Genomic DNA, 23610 nt, shown 5'->3' with positions numbered 1-23610 from the left:
TCTGTCGGCATTCTATGCCTACTTTCTGGGCACACCCACCGTACCGGGTCGGCGAGTTCACACCAAACTGTACACCGCCAGACCATCGGTCGAGCTCTAACTGTCTATCTTATAGACTGCCCTCTATGTGGGTCAATCTTGCGGGCGTCTCCGCCGCTCCCTCCTTGTGCGGAGTGGTCTACGGTGGATGTCTTTACCGTGCCCGTTAGTCGAATCGGCTTCTTTCTTAGAAATTTTTTCACGGCACACTCGAGTCGCCCCGCATGCTGCTTTCATCCTCCTTCCATGCAAGGCATGTGGCCAGGGTCACCGCACGACCGAGGATGATGTAACAGTGGATGGATGTATGCTTATGCCTTCCTAACCACGATCACTACGACCCGCCTTCTCTCGGGCCGACTGTGGATGAGCCTCTCCATGTAAGTGATTTACTTCACTGGAGTTCTTCTTTTAGAAATTTAGATTCTCATCCCCCGCTGCTTAGGGCGTCATTTTTGCCGCCCCCCCGCAGCTTTTTGGAGCTCCTTATCTTACCGATATCGGACTGTTCCACGCTGCCGCAACCGGCGCCGGCGGTGCTCGCTCTTACGATCACCTGAGAAACAGGCCTTGTGACTGTTTTCATAAACAACTGGTTCTCACCGCAGACTGATGGAAATTTTGTGATTACTTCCTCAAGTCTCCTTCGCTTGTTTCTTCAAGCGAGGACTTCGACACTCTTAGCCAGTTTCCGTCCCTAACTTGATAGGACAGGGCCGTTGCTACCTCATTCGATTCCGTTGGGAATGTAACGGTTGAGGTATCATATCTGGCGATGTCTGTTCGTTTAGAGCATCTCTTGATGGTCGTTTACACGTAATATCGTGACAGATTTTTTTTCGCCAGCTCCCTCTGGCGTACACTTGCTGCTGCTAGGGATTCCCCCGCCCAGCGGACAGCCATCGCAGCCTAGCCTCACGGGCTCTCTCGGCGATGGTGGCTTGAGCCAAGCCACCTCTTCCACCGCGGGCACTGCACCCTCAGATGGGTGCTTCAATCAGTATGGGAGAAAGGGGATCCTGAGTTCTCTCTCGATCACTCGGTCTAACACACTTTTGTCGTGATGTGTACCGCGCTGTATCCCTGACACGCCCGGTTGAGCTGTTTTGACCAGACTGCTCTATTCTACATAGGCAACATGTCCGCGGCATTCCTTATTAACAGGATGGCACTCAGTCGCTTTCTCGACCCTTGTCTGCCTTACGAGTGGTTTTCTTCCTAAATCCCTACTCTCCGTCGTTCCTGGTCCCCTTCGGACCGCTAGTAACTTTTTACCACAGCTCTCTATCAGAATTCTGCAGATTTCTGCCCTCACGCATTTGAGACAGATATCGAATTCTGGGCGCTTTCTCCCACGCGGAGGCTTCCCCTACAGAAATTTCCAAGCTTGCGGGAAGCGTGCGACTAGCTTGCGCAAGCTTGCGGCATGCTAGTAACTAGCATGCGGTTAGCTTAATAAGCGTGTGATATGCGTGCAGAGTAATAGTTAAGCGATCTTTTAGCGAGCAGGGACTGTTCGCTAGCATGCACTCGCTTATTAAGCGAGTGCCCATAAGCGAGTGCCCTGCTAGTCGCATGCTAGTTACTAGCAAGCGGCACGCTTAAATTTCGGTAGGGGTTCTGAGATATCTCGCCTTCTCAGATTGGTCGATTGATCACTTACTGAGCCTTAAAAGCTTCAGTTTTCCGATCACGATTCTTGTTGAAATTTTCAACAAATTTCAATTCTTACGCTCTAGTCAGCAGGTGATGTTGTTCTCCTGACACTAGGCCGAGGGCCCATGATACTTAGTATTCCTGAGTATACAGGGCATTCCTCTCGAGGACATTTTTGAGGGCCGCCTTTTGGCGCTCAACTAACTCCTTCACTTCTTTCTACTTGAAGGACATTCCGTCCAGCGAGGCGAGATTTGCTGCTTCGGCGCTTAAAGCAGCTGCGGCTTTTTCCCCCTCTCCCTAAATTTCGTTGTTTTTGTTTTTTCTTTTAAATTTTCTTAGGCTTACAATTGAAAACATGCCTCCCTACGGTTTGAGTCCGTGCTGGTCTAGCAAATCAAGTAGATGTATGGAGTTATTGAAGTAAATTATGAAAATACTTACCTGATTTTCTTATTTACGAGATAACTCATACATCTACTTGATACCCTCCCACCGACCCTCCGCCTTGCGTAGCAACATGTTTCAACGTATGGGCTTGCGAAAGGTGAGGAAGATGGACGCTAATTGCGCGGTGATCATGGGTAGTAAGCCTGAACGGGAGAGGGCGCGCTCGCGCTTTTTAAATCCTTGGGAGTTCTATTCGGGTATGGCAGTCCAGAGGGCTGAACTAGCAAATCAAGTAGATGTATGAGTTATCTCTTAAATAAGAAAATCAGGTAAGTATTTTCATAATTTCTTTTAGAAAGCCTTTTATAAATTTATACCACATAATTTCTTTGATATTATACATTGTTCCTGTAAAAGTGTTAACACTTTACCTAATGTTAGTGACGTATATATTCAATTGGAATTTCTTTTTTCAACTGTTTAATGATATTGTAAACTCCTTAATTATTAGATTTCCGAATTTTGTCAAGGAGGATAGAAATATGGAGAAATAATTGAAAACGTAGTATCGACAACACCTAATGCTCTCCCCTCCCCCTCTCTCTCTCTCTCTTCTTCTTCTTCTTCTTTTCTTCTCTTCTTTTCTTCTTCTTCATCTTCTCTTCAATCTGCTTCTTCTTCTCTTTCTCCTCCTTCTTCTCCTTCTTTTCTTCTTCTTCTTCTTCTTCTTCTTTTTCCTGTTCTGTCTCCCTCTCTGTCTCTACCCCTCTCTCTTGATTTCTTTCCCTTAATCCACTTTCTCTCTGTGTGTTTCTCTGTCTTTCTGTATGAATTCCAATATCCAGAGTGTTCAGCTAAGTTTTGACGAGTTTCTAACAGGGCTTAACTTGGACCCGGAGCGGCTGCATGCCCTGGATAGTAAGGGAGCTAGCTTCCTTCACCACGCCGCCAAGGCCGGTCGAAGGGACCTGGTGGACTATCTCGTAGATCGTGGGCTCGGTGAGTAGATTCTAAACATTGCCTTATCAACCTTTGAAAAAGACTGGACTAGATATGACTAACAAGGCTGGGGGTAATGTTGATTCAGATGCCCTCCCCTACAAGAACTTGGCCACAGACCAGTCCACTGTGACGAAATCGGCGCGCCATAATCTACATAGCTTGATTTTTTTGGGGGGTATTATAACTTATTAATTTTTCGAATTGATTTAATCTTCATTTTATCTTGACTTAAATAAAAAATCAACAGAAACTTTGCGAATATATTCAAGAAATAAATCGATTGCTTTTAACTAAAATAAATCCTAAATTTACATTTTTATTTAAAGATTATTTTTAGGATTCTGATCAAAGGAATATTACTTAAGGAATTAGTTTCACATTTGATGGGGGTCCAGTTTTATTATAATTAAGTGAATCGACAAGCATCTTCTGTGGTATTAAAAAAATCAATGAAGAAATTTAGACATTTACCGTGCCAGAACATTAATGATAGTGATTGTACAGGTTTTTCCACCGTCTAAAAGAAAACGTTATTTTACAAATCATTGGCGCATTTCGTCAATATGTATCTGTGGTTGTTGAATATGAGTAACCTATATTTGGTCATCAACTTTAATTGAGTGGGAATCTTTTTGGAATTTGATTTTTACCTTGCATTGAAATTATCATCACAAAGAATGAACGGATGAAAGCGTGTGTTATATTCCACCATGGCTGATAAAAGAGGTTACTAATCAGATCAGTATCAATAATGTCCGCGTTATCATCCACTCTCAATGAAGTCATCAAAAAAATGTCCAATATGATTGATAAGGGATTGAATGCAGAATAAGACAACTGTGATAACGCGAAAGGGAGAAAGATGTATGGCTCTTAATTAAAACATACGGAACGTCAAAAATCGAGTCGATTTTGATTATTGGCCTGAACAAAATACAATAAACGAATAAAAAAGGGAAACGCAGGACACTTTTTGAAAATGGTAAAATTGACTAATTTATTGGTTAAAATCTATTAGATTTGTTTGTTATCTTTTTTATCAGTCGGTCGCATATTCACCAAGAGCAAGGTTTCTTTGACCAACCATTTTGAAAGTGGTGCGATGAGCCAAAAATTTTGAGAGGGGCACAAATGGCGTATGGGGCAGATTTATAAATAGTTGCGAACGAGCAAAATTTCGACATTTTTATTTGCTAAATCTAATTTTATGTTAGAATTGACATATTCAGAAAATCATATATTTCACCCTTCTCTTTCTCATTATTTTTCTTTGTTTTTTTTTTCTTGATCGTGATTTTTCGCTTTTTTGGGAGAGGTTTGAGGTTGCCCCAAGCCCACACCCCCATCCATCTGTACGCATAAGGCCCGTATTCTAAAGTCGGGTTTAATAATTGGACAGCCAATTGTAGTTGTAATCACTAACAGTAGAGATATCATACTTCAGCTCATTCGGCTCTCAAATCATTCATAATTATGAACCAGATTGTGAGATCAACATTCGCGGTGAGTTCGGTCAAGTACCCATCCACTACTGCGCTATGAAAGACAATTGTAGTTGTAATCACTAACAGTAGAGATATCATACTCCAGCTCATTCGGCTCTCAAATCATTCATAATTGTGTAGGAAGAATAAATAGATGATTGTCTTCACCATCGATGAATCAGGAAAGAGCACAGTAAACATGAGAAACATACAACTTAATAAAACAAAATTGAAACTTTGGCCTCCCATACTTAAACCACAACTTTAAACCCGAGTTTAAGTTAAACCCGACTTCAGAATACGAGCCTATTAGTGTATGAGTATAAACAAGAAGGCAGCGTCCTCAATGTATTCATGAGCAATAAATTTCGCTTTAATATATCTAGTGACTCGGTCATTAATTATGATGCAAATCATGATGGTCTAACTAGGTCTTTTGAGTTCGTTGAGGGTAAGTAATGCACAATTAACTATTACATGGACTGAAGGAGAAATAAAATGGGCAGTTAATAATTGCGAAACCAATTATACATTCAATGTGCACTAATCGGTTGGAGGACGTTATCGAAGCACGTCCATCACTGGCGGCTAATGGATTTTGATTAATGAGCACACATTGAATTGTATAATCTCTTTCCCACTCCCTAAGCAACTGATGTTGTTTAAAAATATGTCGCCTATTCTTCAGGCTCATAGATTGTTTTCGCTCGGCGACATACGGAGTATTCAAGAACAGAGTAAATGTATCATTAAATGTCCGCCATGACAAAGAACAGCTAAGAAGTTTTTGTCGAAAGTTTGTGATTCAAAACCAAAAGGGATATACATATATACAGTCAAACCTGTATTAGTGGCCACCTGCCTATAGTGACCACTAAAACCGATTCCCATGTAGGAAGATTGTGTGTAAAAGAACCTGTCTATGACAGCCACTTGTCTATAAATGCCACATTTTGTGTTTCCCTTAAGTGGTCACTATAGACAGGTTTCACTGTATATATATAAATATATAGATATATGTTATAAACTCCTCAAAAAAAGTTTTGAAATCTGGCTCTGATCAATATTCCCTCCTCTGTTTTAGTGAATATTAATGTGTGATTGATACCAATTAATAGATCATTTAATTTTCTTTCAAATGATACCCTATACATGTTATGACTATGGTTCACATGGAGGTGCAGTGCTTGAAATGTGGGGCAAGGTCAAAATTCAAAAGTTACAAAATGACACAATATTGAAAGTCACTGTTCTTTTTTTCCGTGGTGACGAGTGAGTTTCTCAGCGATTTCTTTATGTTTTCATGCACCTTGACATCAGTTTTAACATGGAATCAAACACACTTCTGCACAAGCAAACACATAACAAACAAACATGAATGGGTATTTCAAACCACGACTCAAACCATGTTTTCTCTCAGAACCATTACTACATAAGCCACAACTAAACATAAAAAATTAAGCAGGGGCTTAATAATTTGAATGGATCTTCATCTCTATTGACACAGACAAAAGAATCGTATTCTTTATTATAGACTCTTCAAGACTATTTCAGCTCGTTTTGCAGCTTTGTCAATTCAGACCTCATCCAACACTTTGGAATCCGGCTCTTTTCGTAATGACATGATCATAACAAACATGGTATCACTTTAAAGAGAATTAAATGATCTTATGAATGATATCAAATATAAATCGTGTATAATTGGGAGTTGGGAGAAAATAATTGCCAAACTCAGATTTCCAAACTCTATATATAATTTTTCAGTGAAAATAGGCAAGTCATAACTGTCTCATTTTTATATCTGTTTGATTGAATGTTCAGCGTAGGCCCGGCGAATTGTTTCCCTGATTTTTCTCAATTCATTCGAATATCATTTTGTTCCATAAGAAGATGAAGAAGGTGAAGATGAAGAAAAAGAAGAGGATCAAAAGGAAGGAGAAGAGGATGAATAGGTAGAAGAAGAAGAAAAAAAGAAGAGGAAGAAGAAGAAACAGCAGCAAGCAGGTCCTCTTTCGTGGCAATCTGACACCTTGCCTATGTATTCACTTACTAATAGATATAAATGGTGTAGATGAGGCTGGTAATACACCGCTACACTGGGCCGTCGAGAGTGGGGAAGCTAAAATCATCGATGCCCTCATCGGGATTGGGGCTCGAACAAACATACTGAACAAGTTAAAGATGGCCCCCCTTCACCTGGCTTGTGACATCAATTCCGTGGACTCTGTAGAGGTGAGATAAGATAGTATTAAATATCATATCAAATACGGGATATGAAATATTGTATAAAATATCATGAATACTTTACAAAATAATAAACGTTTATAAGATATATTTATGAATGTACATTTTTATAAAAGTACTGTTTAAAATTCTACGCAGTTCAAATAGCCATTCTTAATCTATTAGAAATTAAACATTACAATTGAACCATGTTGTTGAAGACTTTAAGCACTTTTTAGCAAAGTGTTCAAACAACTACTGCAATGTTCATGATAGTAAACAGCGTTATGTAACCATTTGAAACAGCGTTTTGATAGTAAACAAAAATTAATAAATCAGGCTTTCAGAAAGAATTGACCAATCGTTTATTTAGAAAACTCATAAATATTCATAAGAGGGATATAATGTAAATTGCCGTGATACGTAGTTTGTACTTTAACGTTAAGTATGCCACATTTCTTTTTGACAAGGAATTGTTCTCTGACATATCCAGTTCACGATTTGCATAAACTTGACGCCGTTAAATCATGAAATATAAGCTGAAAATGATCGCACTGAAGATCGCCATCACATCACAAGAGGGGCGGTGTATATTTAAACAAACTCCGACACCAGGCTGAGCCTGAATCATTTGGGATAGATTTTTTATTTATACATACTTATTTCAATTAACTGTTTTATCAACCAGCTTTTACACTATCCAACAATTGTCAATTATATTTCAATTTCAAAGAGTAAAGAAATGAAGTATTGTTTATATTTTATTCAATTAATCAGCAGGGCCCTGGGAGTGATGATGTTAATTTGAAAAAAGAATTTAAAAAAATGGTTTTCACTACAAAATGGAGGTCTAATTGGTCAGGAAAATTTGAAAAGCCGAAAAGAGGTTTTTCCCTGCAAAATGGAGGTCATTTAGGTTATTTTTTTCATTTTTACACATCTTCTAGAATACATGGGGATGCTACCTATGGAAAATAATACAAGCAGAACCCAAAGAAATTTTTGGGGTGCTTCAGCACTCCCATTGTCCCTGCCTCCCAGGGCCATGTTAATCAGTAACTCGCAGTAACTGTTCTTGTTGTGTGTGTATGTCAGGCAATTTGCCGTCAACCAGATTGTGAGATCAACATTCGCGGTGAGTTCGGTCAAGTACCCATCCACTACTGCGCTATGAAAGACAATTTCGAAGCAGCAAAGAAACTGGTAGGCCTAAATGATTTTTCTTTCCTAGACACCATAGCTACTTCACAATACTTGTATTATGATCATGATGATTGCTTTAGTAGTACGCTTCTCTGATTAAGCCAGTGTAATTATGATGCACTTTGTCGAGCAGTTAGGCAATTTTGATTAACATTATGCATTATCGAGTATAATATGTTTATTTAATATCATTACTATTCCTGTTATTCAATGACTCGAGTTTATTATGGATACCATGGCGATCAAAATTAATTTCCGCCAACATTTTAGAAATATATATATCGTGATAATTTGAGAAGTCCCACTTTTTAGCGATTTGAAGCTTGGGGAAGATAGATTGGCCTACATCCAGATTGCATAGCAAGTTACTTTTATACCAGCAGTATTATTTAACTTTTGTGCTTTTTAAAAATTATTAATGGTTTAAGTCTATGTTTAACCACTCAGCGTCATTTTGAGCATGTTAAATGTGTTCAGACAGAAAGTGCACAAAATGTATTTTAAATTAGAATCCATGTTTTCCAAGTTCCAGGAATGACATTCGAAAACTATTAAAACAACTGTTAAAAAATACTCAATTGTGCAATATTATGACTTGATAACTTTTTATCGGATATATTTCGAATTGACCAAGTAATGTTCTGAATATTTTTTTAAATCTGATTTCAGATCGAGTTTTCTCCCTTGCTGTGTATGAGTGATAACAATGGTGTGTATCCAATCCACTGTGCTGCTACCCATGCATCGAGAAGAGTATTGGATATATTACTAACAGAAGGTAGGCATGATGGGAAATAAATAACCGTGTGGGATTAATTGGGAGTTGCAAGAAATGCAATGCATCCATCCACATAGCTAGCTAACATAGCAAATTTGACCAATTCCTCGCTCATTAATTGATGTCTCGTGCTGTATAGAAGACGGACATCAATCATGCATGGATTCAATGAATTCGCAATTACTTATAATCCGAAAGCTTTTTTCGGGGGGGGGGCTAAAATTACTGCTTACTCGATTGTAAATTTCTTGCAACACCCGCTAAGAAGTACACTGTTCTCAATTATGACTTCTTAACCATTAATCAGATGTCAATTTAATATGTTTTATATCTTCTCAAATTAGTATCGTATAATTATTTCACTATTAAATTCATATTGTGTGTGTTTGTTTTACCATGCGAAATATCCAGCTGCAATTTAAAACGGGCCTAGAAATATATCACAGGTATAATTCCTAATAACAGAATAAGTTTAAATATCAAGTGATGTAATATACATGAGAAGTTTACCCTGACGGAAATTTTATTATAAAAATACCAAGAAAATAATTGTTTTTATGGTGAAGTTTTGAGGTAAATCCATCAAAGATTAAAAAGTTTTAAGAATGTCATATGCGAGCAGCTTCCCATATATCTTAAAGAAAAAAATGGTTTCTATTTTACCTTCAGTATGCATATCAACAGAAAAATTATTTTGCACCCGCTCTTAACATGGCTTAATTGAAAGAATTATAATTTCTCTTACACGGAACACACTGCGCGTATGAAATACGAAATTTAAAATTCAAATAAGTACCTTAATCTTTGATGAATTTTACCCCAAATTTAATCAAATTCATATTTTTTCCTGCAATTTTTTAAACAAACATTTCGTCAGTGTGAACTTCCCTTTGAGGTTTATTTTATCCCGATATATTCGTTTTAAATATTCATTTTTAAAACACACAGGCGTAAAACATTATAAAGAGCAATAAACTTAAATTGAAAATGAAATTGGGTCAAAATATGCGAATACTGGAATAGTTCGTGATAATCTGTCTCTCGATATATCTTTTCTTAGCAGATGATTTTGTTCTTTCAAAATAGACAGCTTGGCTCCCATTTCATTAGATGGAATCAGTTGTTCATTGCTTTGTATCCATGTTCTACTTTAACTGTTAGAAAGCAAAAGAAATTGAGAGAGAAGAGATTTTCAAAATAAAAATAAAGGTTGGTTATATCGTACAATGACTGAATGCAAAAACTGACAAGGGATATTGATGGATTTGGTGTATGGTCAGAGTAATTGATGGTGAAATCTATTCGCAATAGAAATCTTGGTGGCTGGAATCGGAGTGATTATTAACTTGCCAATACCGTCAGGTTCTGCTTATTATTAACGTTTTGTGTTTAGATCGCGGGTAGTCTAGTTTAATCCCAAATGTGGTATAAGTTAGCCATAATCAATGACTATGGTATTAATCTGTATAAAGCGTAAGGGTATCACACATTAAAGCAGTATGTTTCACTTAATGTGTGCAAAATGTGCAAAAGGTCCTTAAACGAATTGAAATTGACATAGCTGTCATTATGTCATCACTATAGATTTGAAGTGGATTGATCTGGTACCTACCGCTTCATATAACTTTTTATAAATGTTAATGGAAGAAACGTATAACAATCACTGTTTAATCTTTGGAGTGGTAACGAACATTGCAGAGAGAAATTGTAATAATTATATTGGTTACTACCGACAGGATTCATCAGATTTTTCGAAAGGCATACTTCAAGCAGGTTAAGGAAAGCTTTAACATTGCCCAGAAAACGCGCCAAATCTTCTCTTTTTTGGTGTCAAATCGAATTAACGCGAAGAAACATTCGAGATGACATGTAGCACAGATATCTTCTTGGTTTTACACTCAACATAGTCAATTAATAGTCTAATATGTGACTGACAATATTCATGCTATTGACCTCAACACGATTATAATCATGGAGCTGATGTATGACAAAGATGCCATAATATTTAGTCAGACAAATATTGATAACTGGTGTGATTTGAACAGGCAGCTACGTGTTATTGTTTGAAGTCACTTGCATGTCCCAATTCGAGCTTTATAAAACGACCTTGTTTGGTCATCATGTTTAGTGAGTAACGCGTAACTATCTTTATTACAATCATGGGGAAATATCACATGTCGTTTGCATATTGACTCACTCCTCGTCGATTGACAGTGCCTGCTATTAATCTTCTTAATGAAATGTGTGATACTTTCAAGTATTGACTCATTTGTCCATGCAGTCAATATGAAGAGCTTGTTTGCTGAGAGGCGACACATCCATTTTGTTCGCCTTATAGCCTTGTCCGTTTTGATTCGTGCGAAAGGTTCTATTCCGCTTTATGAAAAATCCTCCGATTAAGAGGAAACTTTGGGGATCCGATTCGAAACACGATATTGATTTTGATGTTCCGGAGACGGCAGCAATCTGAAAACGTTAAAGAGCTTTTATGTTTGATACAGCACACAACCCTTGAAAAATATTGCGAGAAGCGAAGGAAGTTATAGTGTTAGAATCGACAGTTACAATGAGGATAATTAAAACAATGACAAATGTTGTGATCTATCCCAAAATAGATATTTGTAATAATTCATTTAGCATTAAAGTACCACTTATCACGTGATCTATTTCATGATGAAGAGTCACTGTGGTATACTGTTAAGACTTCTTACAACTTTAAGGAAATCATTATGATAATGATAGATATATATGTATATATCATTTTTCTATGTTTGTTGCGGTATAACTAGGTATGGCTTTTAAAAAGACAGAGCGGTAGAAACATCAATTACGAATGGTTAAGCTCACATAAAATTCTAAATGGTACGCGTCCTACGCGCCAAAACAGAATTTAGAGGAATATAATTAATGTAATATAAAACATGGATGTATTACAGATGACCTTGTTTTCTTTTGTTTAGATAATGTAGTCAAACTGTCACATTACTCAAGTTGATTGAGAAATTGAATTATGGCGAGAGATTTTACGTGCTTTACATTTGAAGTCCAAACTCAGAGGTGATATTTCCTAGTTTGAAAGCTCAATAATGTATTTAAACATTCGCACGTGAAATCAATTTAGCCAACATCTTAGGATTTAGAATTGGACGTAATTTTATATACTTTACCAAATGAAAATGGAGTCGATAGAGGACATGTTCACCCCCCAAAAAATGTGATATGAAAAAATAGAAGAAAATAAAATCAAACAGGCTTAACGCTGAACATTACATCAAAATCTAAAGTGAAATATAAAAGCTACATGTATGACATTTAAAAAATTCTCCTAATGTCAGCAATATTAGCTCACCCCGGTCGATGTGTAAATGAAGGTTACACTGATGACATAATCCGCTCACAATTCTTGAATGTTATTAAAAATATTTTAATCTTTTTCTCAATCACACGTGGAACATGTCTTTTGTTATTAAGCTGTTTAAAACTTTCGGAAAATGTTTTGAAAAATCTTGAAAATTAATTTGATGCAGGGAACTTATTAATTTTATCGAAACAGACTTTAGAGGAATGGCAGTTTTCAGCGTCGAAACAAAGGGAGAGTGTAATAGATAGAGTCATAATAATATTCAAAGATCTGCCATACAGACGTTAATAAGCACAACCCTCAAAATGTTTTTAAAACACTCAAGAGAGGTTTATGCATTTGTGTTTGAATTAAAGAAGAAAAGGGATCCCCCCAAAACAATACAGTGTACCGTTGTTCTGTGTTGTGTATACGTTATGCATTTTTTGAAAGGTTAAGCGGAAATTCATTATTTGTGGAGTAATTAAACAGCTTTGGTTTAATTTATCACTTTCAAAAATACAATGGCTTAATGCATTTATCAAGCACATTTTTCTGTTGAATTACTTACTTACCTACTCATTACTTACTTGCACAGTTATTTACCTAGTTGTTATACTAACTCCTTACTCACGCATTTATTGACTTACTTACTTTCACTAGTAGACATCAAACGCATCTAACGCATAGGTAGCTCTTTATAGGCCTACGCTTATCTACTATTTGTTTTTAATGTCTGTCGTTTCTGTATAAGTTTGTGGTAGACTCATGGTTCAAAAACTGTGCAATAACCAAACTTCTGCCCCTGAAGGTATTAAGGTTGGCTACTCCCAAGAGGTGCTTCTCAACCAGAAAGATAAGGAGCAATGCACTGCTCTGCACTCGGCTGTGGACGGAGGGAGCGAGGAAGCAGTTGCTTTATGTCTCGAGTATGGTTCTTGCCTAGAATCTCAACAGGTATAACAGGTTATTAATGGTACAGTCACAGCAAAGAGACAGACTCCACACCGATCAAAATATATCACACGTATCTTTTGTTTTCTATTGCATAGCATATATCGGTTTGAAGTCAGTTTCGTTGGTGTGACTATAGAAATTCTGGACAATCTGAGAGGATTTGGTAGTATTCAGTCATGGGAACATGATGATGTACTTCTTTGCATTCTACGTTTGTCATGTTAGTCCAAAAGCGATTGCATTATATAGTTATGAAGAAGAAAGATATGAAATGACTAATAATAAAAGAAAGTGTGCAACGAGAAGCTTCATACGTTGTAAGGATCTGTCCCAAATTGTTTCCCAAAACATGACAATGGCAAAAATATATTTGACCGGAATCCTTTACAAGGAGAATACAAATTTACTTTTATCATTGTGTTTCATCCATGTTCTGTACCAAAAGAAAACCAATAATGAGCCGAATTATCTGATGCCTAGGTGAATAGAGCGTCGAGTCTTAATTGTCCGTACGAATGCATGAATTAAATGAGCTAAATAACTATCAAATTCCGATTAAAAAAATTGGTAAGTTTGATCTGCTTCATCTGCAATGTTACTCCCGCATGTTGGTATTACCAACTCCTCTCATTTTCGTCGTATAAATTTCAGTGTTAAGAATAAAATTGCCATCGGTGCTTATAAATCTATGCTTCGTTTTTTGTACCCTCCATATGATCTTGAAGCCGAAAAGTGCGGCTATGAACGATGGCAGCTATTGAGTTTTACAGACAAGGAAAAGAATACAGCACTGCATTCAGCTGTGAACGGCGGTTGTGAAACTGCCGTTCAGGTGTGCTTAGAATTTGGCGCCAAACTCGATGTGCAGCAGGTATATAAAAAAAATATGCGTTTTGTCGTCTGCACACTGTCTGATCATGTTAGTTTGCACGTTTCGGTGACTAATCGTAACATTTCTAACTATTAGCAGCTTTCTTCTAATAGATATTACTTAAGGTTTGTCATCACTTTCCTATCATCAACACTTCATTTTTAAGTCTGACGTTTATCAGTTTTGCAAGCATGTGTTTCTTTTTAAATCTAATGAATGTGTTTACGTCATTATCCTGGGAATTAATTATACAAAACCTCATTCATTTCCTTCATTTTTCATAGAAAAATTAGGAACCAGGGGGGAATTAGGTAATGGACAGACGCAGATTTTCCCAGACTTTTTGCTTGTCACCTGTCTTAGAGGTAGCGTCCCCCCCCCCCCCCCACCTTGCTGATAGCGAGCCACTAAAGAGCCGAAATGAGTTTTTTGCTAAAATTTATGTCCTTTTTCCAATGTTCTATAATTAGTGAAGAAATCAAATATTTTATAAGTTTTGAGCACGTAATGTCACTATATGTACTTGGGTTTTTTTATTATGAGCATGCTCAAGAAACGACGACAAACATAATTCCAACCTATACAAGATTGTAATTTCAATGGGTTGTTAATTAATTGATGTATTTCTATTTAAGTTGTGATCAGTGAAATACAAACTGGCAACATATTCAGCTTCCTTTTTACTTTTAATTTTACTTTGTTTTCCTACACGAAAAAGATGATTTGTCACCGAGCAAGGATAAGGAAAAGAAATTCTGAAAAAAATAATGTGAAAAACTGGATGATCTAATCCCTTGTGACTAACATCATGATGTGGTTCATTTGTTATTGTTTTCTCGTCACCATCCCTTTGCATTTCCTTCTTTCTTCATCGTAGCTGTTTTTTTGTGTATCCTTTTTACTTTTGTCCTTTTGATCTTTTACTAAGCCTATATTTTCCTTAGAAACGAGATGAACTTTTATAAAAACACACAGGCCCGTTTTCTGAAGTCAGGTTTAACTTAAACTCATGTTTAAAGTTGTGGTTTAAGTATTGGAAGCCAAAAGTAACTTTTTTTATTAAGTTGAATGTTTCCTTTTTTTATTAAGTTGAACGTTTCTATATGTTTACTCTGCTCTTTCCTGATTCATCGATGGTGAAGACAATAATCTATTTATACTTCCTAGACATTTATGAATTATTTGAGTGCCAAATGAGCTGAAATATGATACCTCTACCGTTAGTGATTTATGTAACAATTGGCTATCTATACTTAAACCACAACTTTAAACGTGAGTTTAAGTTAAATCTGCTATCAGAATACGGGCCACAATGATTAATGAAATAAACATAATGGGAATGGGGAATGGTTTCTAATTTAACTCCCCATTCTTCAATTATTTTTGGAATATACAAATGCGTTTCTTGTTAGAAGAGGCTATAACACCTTTATTTCCTGGGAAGTATACCGAGTGCCTGCCGTTTATTCTGTCCCCATTTTTACCTGTCTCCATTGTGATTTAATTTAACTTTCTTACGCATTATAATTATTTGTGTATGTGAGAGAGCACTCAAACTCGATGACAAAGTCAATTCCCCCCCCCCCCCCCCCCAAAGAATTCAATCAACCTAACACAAAACAAGAATTGAGCATATACAGTGCGTCCCAGAAAAAACGAAACCGAGATTTAGCGATCATTTATCATTACTTAATCATAAATAAAACAGACAAATGACCTACCAATTTAAAGCTTAGAATCTCCTCTTTCATCTGATATTACTTAGACTATTTCTCATTCACGCATGAGTGAGCAAAGACAATTTGAAGAAAGGATATAAAAAAAGCATTTGGCGGGGGTTATCTGGGTTTCAAAAAGAAAACCACATTTCTGAAAAGTTCAATATCTGCTCTTTAATTTGATACCTGAATTACAGAAAATGGTCAAGATATAACAAAGTTCTGGTCATTTGAAATAAGGCTTGAATTTCAATAATTTCATAAAATGAAGAGGTTCTCCAGGCTGGCGTTCAAACTCACTCGACACTCCGTTTTGTTGACGATCAGCCATGCATTAAACCTTTTGTTCACCATGCGATAGCTTCTGTGGGAAACCGGTGAAAACACGTTTATCTCATGAAATTATGGAAATACAAGCCTTATTTGAAATGACCAGAACTTTTTTATTTCTCGACCATTTTCTGTAATTGAGGTACCAAATTAAAGAGCAGATATTGAACTTTTCAGAAATATGGTTTTCTTTTTGAAACCCAGATACTCCCCGCCAAATGAATTTTTTGTATCCTTTCTTCAAATTGTTTTTACTCACTCATGCGTGAATAAGAAATAACCTAGGTAATATCAGATGAAAGAGGAGATTCTAAGCTTTAAATTGGTAGGTCATTTGTCTATTCTATTTATGATTAAGTTATGATAAATGATCGCTAAATCTCGGTTTCGTTTTTTCTGGTACTCACTGTATAAGAACAGATGATCGCATAAACATTACATACATTCTACTTCCCTCCCATCACTATCATGCCTCGTTGATGTGTTAAAAGCCCTTTTCACAATATTGGTGGTGCGACTGCGTACAACCGTTGCTATTGTGTGCGACATGTATTGTGCAATTAAAAGCCCCTTGATAGCCTTCCCATATAATCGCGACAGTAATACCAACGAATCTACTCAAGACCGAATAAAGTTGTTACATCATCATGAATGACAGACCATCATCGGTTCGGGATCGGTACTATTAGATGTGACTGAAACCTGAATGGTTAGCCTCTTGATTGACTGAATGGAGTGCTGCCATTATCTTGGTAGACATTAATTTGTTTATCTTGAGTGCATGCTTAGAGGGTTTTCTAACTTTCGACTTAAGTGGTTCACTAACACTGATCATGTGATCATTAATGGATTCGTTACGACTTTTAAAGGTTGCAGGTTCCTTCGATATTACACAAAGAAAAGGGATAATTAAAAAAAACATGGACCAGCCTAGAATAAACGACAGGTACTCGGTATACTTCCCAGAAAATTAAGGTGTTATAGCCTCTTCTAACAAGAAACGCATTTCTATATTCCAAGAATAATTGAAGAATGGGGAGTTAAATTAGGAACCATTCCCTATTCTCTCTATGTTTATTTCATTAATCATTGTGTGTTTTTACAAAAGTTCAACTCAATTCTAAGGAAAATACAGGCTTAGTAAAAGATCAAAAGAACAAAAGTAACGAAAACAAAACAAAACAACAGCAAATATAAAAAACGGGGGAATGAAAAGAGAGGGTAACGGGAAATTTGTTTATCTATCTTGACTGCATGCTTAGAGGTTTCTATAACTTTCGACATGAGTGGTTTACTAACACTGATCAAGCGATCATTAATGGATTTTGTTACAATATTTAGAGAGCTACAGGTTCCTTCGATATTACACATAGAAAAGGGATAATTCAAAGAAAAACATGGACCTGTCCGTTGCTCCCTGTTGCTTCTGTCGCTCTCTTTCTCTCTCTCTCTCTCTCTGATAGAAACTATTGTACTTTTGTTTTGTATTATGTGGTGTACTAATTTTGTATTGATATATTCTGCTCACACCCGTATTCAGTTATATTGATCGAAATAATCACTTTCACATGGGATTAATACACTCACCAACAATCTGCTTAAAATCTAATAGATTCATCATCAAAAGTGCCTTGTCATAGAAAAGGGTACTTTGTCATCTAAAAAAAAAGAGCTGATAAGAGTCATCTACTATTTACAGAAATGTCCTCGTAAACATAGACATGTCTAATCATATTTGAATACATTGCTTTACAGTGAAAATGTGTAAATAAATGTCAATCCTCCCCCCCCCCATCATTGGTGGCGGAAGCGAAAAAAAATAGGGGGTCCACCTGAAAATTTTGGATGGACACAAGTTAAAAAAAATTAACAAGCAAAAAAAAGTTATCAACCAAAATCTAGGGGGGACAAGCAAAATGTTTTATCAACAAAATATTTAGGGGAGATCGACCCCCACCTCAAATTTAGGGGGGACAGGACCCCCGTCCCCCCCCCCCCCCCCCCCCCCGCTACCGCCGCCCATGCCCCTAATTCTAACCCGAAATCCTAGGTCCCGTAACACAAGGTCAACGATCAATCGTACGCTTGATTTTTACGATTAATTTTATTATACATGAATACCATGAATACGTTGTACTCAATGCGATCAATCGCTACGATGATTTCAAAGCTTTGTGTTACCGGTCCCCTGTCTACGACCCGTCATATTACACTTTCTTGGTGCACATTGCCTAATGACATACTGTAATATTAGCTTTAATTGGCAATAAGAGATGAATATATTGAATGCTTAGTTATTCAAAGTGTTTTATTTGTTTTATTTCTTACTACTTATTCCATCACTATGGCGACTGAAGGATAACAAATGCACTCCTCTTCACTTGGCCTGCGGTCAGGGAGCACTGCGCATCGTGGAGATCATGCTCTCAAATTACAAAACAGAGAACACTCTAGAAATGCGAGACATAGAGATGATGACACCGTTACACAAGTAAGTATTGCCTCTTTTTTGAAACGCCATTCTCCATAACAGTTATGCCCTTGGGAAAGGAAATTTACTAACACTTTAAAGACTTTTGGGTGAGACCTAAAGCCGACAGTCCCGTGTAAGGGAGAGTCACAGCATTTGTGCGTTAAAGAACCTACTTCTCTGTTAGAAAAAAGGAGTAGGGTTGCTGTTTTCTATTTACTCCATTATGTTGTACTTCGATGCAAATATCACGTTTATCACATCGATTTAAAAAAAATCGTATCATTTCAGATACTATGACACATTGTGTTGGTAGTGACGTTAAACTTCGATCCATCGATCAAGTCGACCTAATAGCTTTATCTATTAAACTTATCACGCTTATTCGCGTTGGAATTCGACACGGCGACAGGTGCAGGTCGTACTGTAGTACTAATAGGGAACTTTACAAACAGAAGCTCCCGGAGCGCGCCCAGGTACCCCCACATACAAATACTCAAGTTACCCGGGATCAAGCATCAATATGTTCATGAACTGAAAAGATGCCGTGAATGTTGTTGTCTTTTTTTTATAATGTTCACTGTAATATAAAGCGAGTTTAATTTTCTAAATATTGCATCAGACTTATAATGAATAAAAAGCATCAAAGTTTAAGGTTTTTTGTGTAAATGAAAGAACATACTCGCTACGCTGGTTCATATGTGTTCCTGATTTAAGACAGATTAAACTTAAAATCATCAGCCGGAATTTAATGAGAAAATTATAACAAAGAGAAGTAAAATGAAAAAAGCTGAAATTTTAAATGTGCTTGAGGCAGGAAAGAATCGTTAATATCGTTGACACAACTAGAAGCAAACACTTTTTTCTGGTTGATATTTTTTTTCCAAATCCACAGAGCCGCCATGTTTGATCACGTGGATGTCGTCAGGTATCTTCTTGATCAGGTTAGTTTTGAAGTGAATAAATAATTATCTAATTAACACAAACAAGTCATTAATTTCATTCAAGTGTACTTCAATTGAAATATGTGTAGGCTTCACAAGTAATGCTTTCAAAAGTCATATATACATTGTCCAAAAATGCATTTTAATGCAAAAGCCTTTTGTCGATATTAATCGACAGTTCTGTCTAAGCTTTGCAGGACCATCTTCCCCACCTTTCCACCCCTCATATTTTCCCCTCCTCCGTGTCCTCTCTCTACTCCCCTCCCCTTAACTTTTTCTAACTATCTCTCCTCCTCTCTATCTCCATCCCTCTCAATTACCTTACCTTGACCATGTTTACTGTTCCCTTTTTGACATAACACTACTATAATTGCATACTTGATATTGCCTCCTCCTTTGCTAAATCCAACATTTTGTCGATCTTCATATTTATCTCTTACACCCTTATACCTCTACTCTATTCGACCACATATAACTTCTACATTATGATTCTACCAATTCTATACTTTCTATGTCGATCTTGATACTGCAGGGAGCAGACATCGACGCCGAAGACCTCGAAAATCGTACGCCACTCCTCCTGGCGGCCTCAAAGCGTGCATGGCGGTCAGCGAGACTCCTTCTCCAGAAAGGCGCCAACTTCTTCGTTAAGGATGCAGAATGTCGTAACGTCCTACACATCGCCATTATACATGGTGGGAATATTCGGGAGCTGAGAGTCTTTACTGATACGCAAGTACGTTTTAAATGTTCTCAATAAGAGGGTTAATTTCACGATTAATAAAGTTACAATACATGCGGAGTGAATATAATGAGCAAATCCGATTTCCACTGTATTCATGTATCCATTGTATTGCACTATATACATTTAAGTGAATCCTTGAAGATTAAGATATGAATTATTTTTTTTTATTTATGTATTTATTAAAATCAATGCATAACATGTAATACAAAATATATAAACAACTCTCCAAGGTTTGGAAATAAAACAGATCAATGAGAATTAAAATATATACACGTGATTGAAATTATTAGAAAAAAAACAACAAAAAAGTGATTATAACAATAAAAGCAAGGCAGAGTACACATAGAATAAACAACAGTATATCTAAAATGAATCAACCTGTGAAGCAAAAACCTCGAGAACGAATTGTTTCAAAATCTTAAAAGCTTGTTGGGCTCCCGGGAAAGGAGAAAAGCAAAGACGTCTATCGGCACAAGAAAAATTATACCACAAGAATGAGACAATCCGCTGCACCCCCCCCCCCCCCCCCACTCACACACGAACACTCCATCTCAAAACCAAGTTTTCCTTTTTAGTGTCAAGCGGCAAATAATAATTCAGATAACTCATAATCTCGCTTACAAATAAACGGTGATTTTTAGTGTACTAGGTGACACTGAAAATTCAAACGCTATTATAATCACCCCTAAACCTTTGTGCAAAGCCCACATAAACTGCAATGCAAAAAAGAGAAAAGCTGTAACGAGTAGGGCTAATTCTTAACAACATTTTCAACATTATTAATAAATAACACAAAGTCTTTGAAAAAAAAACATGCGCCCCATTTTCTGACATCCCGAAAACTAGAATTATATCAGTTTTACTATTTTATGATTACAATTAATGTTTCTCCATAATTGAAAACTTTTTTTTTTTACTAAAATTAAGTATACCCCAAAAATCTTGCGTAGTTATGTTAAAAAACAACAGTGAACTTTCTTTTTTTTCTGAGTAAATTTTTATTCCATGCAACCTTTTCTGATAGGATACGTTTGCTAGTCTACTGAACGAGCGAGACTCGCACGGCTGTACACCGATGCATTACGCCACCCAGCGAGGTAACATTGTGTGCGTAGAAAGTCTGATAGATCTTGGTGCTACGGTCAATCTTAAGAACAACTCTAAACAGTCCCCTCTACATTTTGCTGCCAGGTAATTTCGGAATTATTTCCTTTTCTTTTAATTGTGTTTTGTTCGTTGAAGGCCACTAAAGGGCCGGGAGAGGTATGGCCCGATTGAATACCCAACTTCCCTCCTGTTACCCGCTCCATCATTTCTCTCATCTTTCTCTTTTATTCTCTTTTTCACGCACACCCACACACACACGCACTCACATCCACCCACACCCAAACGCACCAAAGCAACCTTACACACAATGCACGCACACACCCACACCCCACTCACATCCACCCGCACCCAAACACACCAAAGCAACCTCACACACAACGCACGCACACCTCACACACACACTCACATCCACCGGCACCAAAACACACCAAAGCAACCTCACACACAACACACACACACCCACATCCTCTCAAACAATATTTCTTCCTCTCTTCTGCTCTTTGTCACCCTTTCCATCTCACTATTTTTAAGTGGCCTAAACTATGTTCATATCTACGCCTGATAAAATTCTCGGTCAATTCGACCATCTAAGCTCTTTCGCGCCCTTCAGCCTTGTCTTTCAGTCTCCTTCTTAGGTGCATTCTCTCTTTCCCTCCCCATCACTTCCATTCCCCACCCTCTCGTTCTTCTTCCTTCCCCCTCCCCTCTACCTCTCTTTGTATTTTTCTCGTTGTATACTATGTTCCTCTCTACCAATTTTTAAGTTCTTTTATTTCTAATTATCAATATTTAATACTCAATTAATAGACATGGTTGGTTTAACCTGCACAAAACTGCTGTATTGCAAGGTTCATTTAATAAACAGTGCTGTGTAAGTATTAAGGAATAGCGATTTTTAATGTTTACTATGTTCATATCTACTGCTGATTAATTTTTTTGCAAATACGACCGTCTTAGCTCTTTCATTGTATTTTTCCTATCTCTCTTCTTTCTCTCACGCTCTTCTAACTCGTACACACACAGCATACCCATCCCTCACACGCGCGCGCACACCCAAACACACACACCTATTTTATTTCTCTCTCTTTCTACCTCATACACACAAAACACACCCATCCTCCACACACAAATGGACACACCTACACAATCCCCCCTCTCTCTCTCTCTCTATCTTCCTCTCTCCCTCTCTCTCTCTCTTCGTGTCTCTCAGTTCGACTTAACATCCGTATTTTCATCTGAATCCATTCATTGTAGGTATGGGCGATTAAATTCCATCAAGCGACTCTTAGACAGCAAGATAGGACCAAACATCATTAATGATACTGATGGGGAGGGAATGACAGCTCTTCATATTGCTGCCCTCCACGGCCATCAGAAGGTAGTCCAACTTCTTCTCCTGAGGGGTGCCCTGCTTCACAAGTAAGTGAAAAGACTATTCAATTGTTGTGCTTAAAGATACTCAGAAGTTCTATAAAAACTCAAAACATTACAAAGTTACCGGTTAGTAAGACAGGATACACATGAATTTCTATATTGATTGCTTAGGTTCGTGTAATTATTTGTTTCCTTTTTTGATTTGTTTGATTATTTGTTTGCTTGCTTTGTTAGGAGGGGCGTTTTTAGGGTGAGGCCCCTTTCCGGCTCGTCAGATATATTTAGCCGGTTATCATAATTACATTTCAGAGTGGTATCTTTGGACAAATTAATTCCCTCTTTTAAAAAAAAAAAAATTTGAGGGGTAAACCTACCAGATTTTTTTTTCAACAACTGCTCTTGTAAAAAAACATAAAAAAACAAAATGAGGATGAAGAAGAAGGAGAGATATGTAAAGATACGAGGACATGAGAAAGAAAATAAAAAGAAGGAGAAGAAGAAGTACGGTGTAGTAGAAGAAGAAGAAGGAGAAAAAGACGCACAAGAAGCTAGTCTTTTATTGTTTTCTTTGGTTATAATCAGGGATTATAAAGGCAGAACTCCGTTCCATCTTGCTGCCATGGGAGGGTACAAGGAGACCATGGATATCCTATATTCAACTCATGGGCACCTCTTAGACCAAAGCGATGACTGCGGGGTAAGTGTTAATCTTATCATACTATACATTTCAGGTGATGTTGTATCAGTTTGTACCATGAACACTCACGTTCAAGTCGAGGACTTGGGGCCATTTCCCTTCTAAAAGTTTCAGGACGAAGGGAAAAAAGAGAAAACAAAAGAATAGTAAAGGGAAAGAGAGATATTTTGTCAAAATCTATTTTTTTTTTAAATTAAATATTCATATTTAAAGATTTTGCTTGCTCTTTTCGCTCACTCGAATCGTTTAAAAACCTGTTCTTCATCCGCCATAACTTGGCTC

At 37.1% G+C, this 23610-nt stretch overlaps 1 protein-coding gene across 2 annotated transcripts in view; it reads left to right on the top strand.

Moving 5' to 3' along the window:
* Nucleotides 1–23610, top strand: part of LOC121430753 (transient receptor potential cation channel subfamily A member 1-like) — a 56340-nt gene that overhangs the window by 10268 nt on the left and 22462 nt on the right. The window contains exons 3-13 of one of the 2 annotated variants that reach the window (XM_041628140.1): nucleotides 2931–3084; nucleotides 6628–6803; nucleotides 7890–7997; nucleotides 8667–8775; nucleotides 12927–13072; nucleotides 18349–18482; nucleotides 19357–19405; nucleotides 19938–20141; nucleotides 21175–21341; nucleotides 22512–22676; nucleotides 23214–23328. In XM_041628140.1, the coding sequence (XP_041484074.1) occupies nucleotides 2931–3084; nucleotides 6628–6803; nucleotides 7890–7997; nucleotides 8667–8775; nucleotides 12927–13072; nucleotides 18349–18482; nucleotides 19357–19405; nucleotides 19938–20141; nucleotides 21175–21341; nucleotides 22512–22676; nucleotides 23214–23328 (1527 nt within the window). Of the gene's footprint in view, nucleotides 1–2930; nucleotides 3085–6627; nucleotides 6804–7889; nucleotides 7998–8666; nucleotides 8776–12926; nucleotides 13073–13797; nucleotides 13944–18348; nucleotides 18483–19356; nucleotides 19406–19937; nucleotides 20142–21174; nucleotides 21342–22511; nucleotides 22677–23213; nucleotides 23329–23610 lie in introns of both variants that reach the window. The other variant, XM_041628139.1, reaches the window with a different exon arrangement.

Source organism: Lytechinus variegatus, chromosome 17, assembly GCF_018143015.1.
Source record: "Lytechinus variegatus isolate NC3 chromosome 17, Lvar_3.0, whole genome shotgun sequence".
NCBI lineage: Eukaryota > Metazoa > Echinodermata > Echinoidea > Temnopleuroida > Toxopneustidae > Lytechinus > Lytechinus variegatus.
Note: the sequence above shows the minus strand (reverse complement) of the source record. Positions and strands in the feature narration are given on the sequence as shown.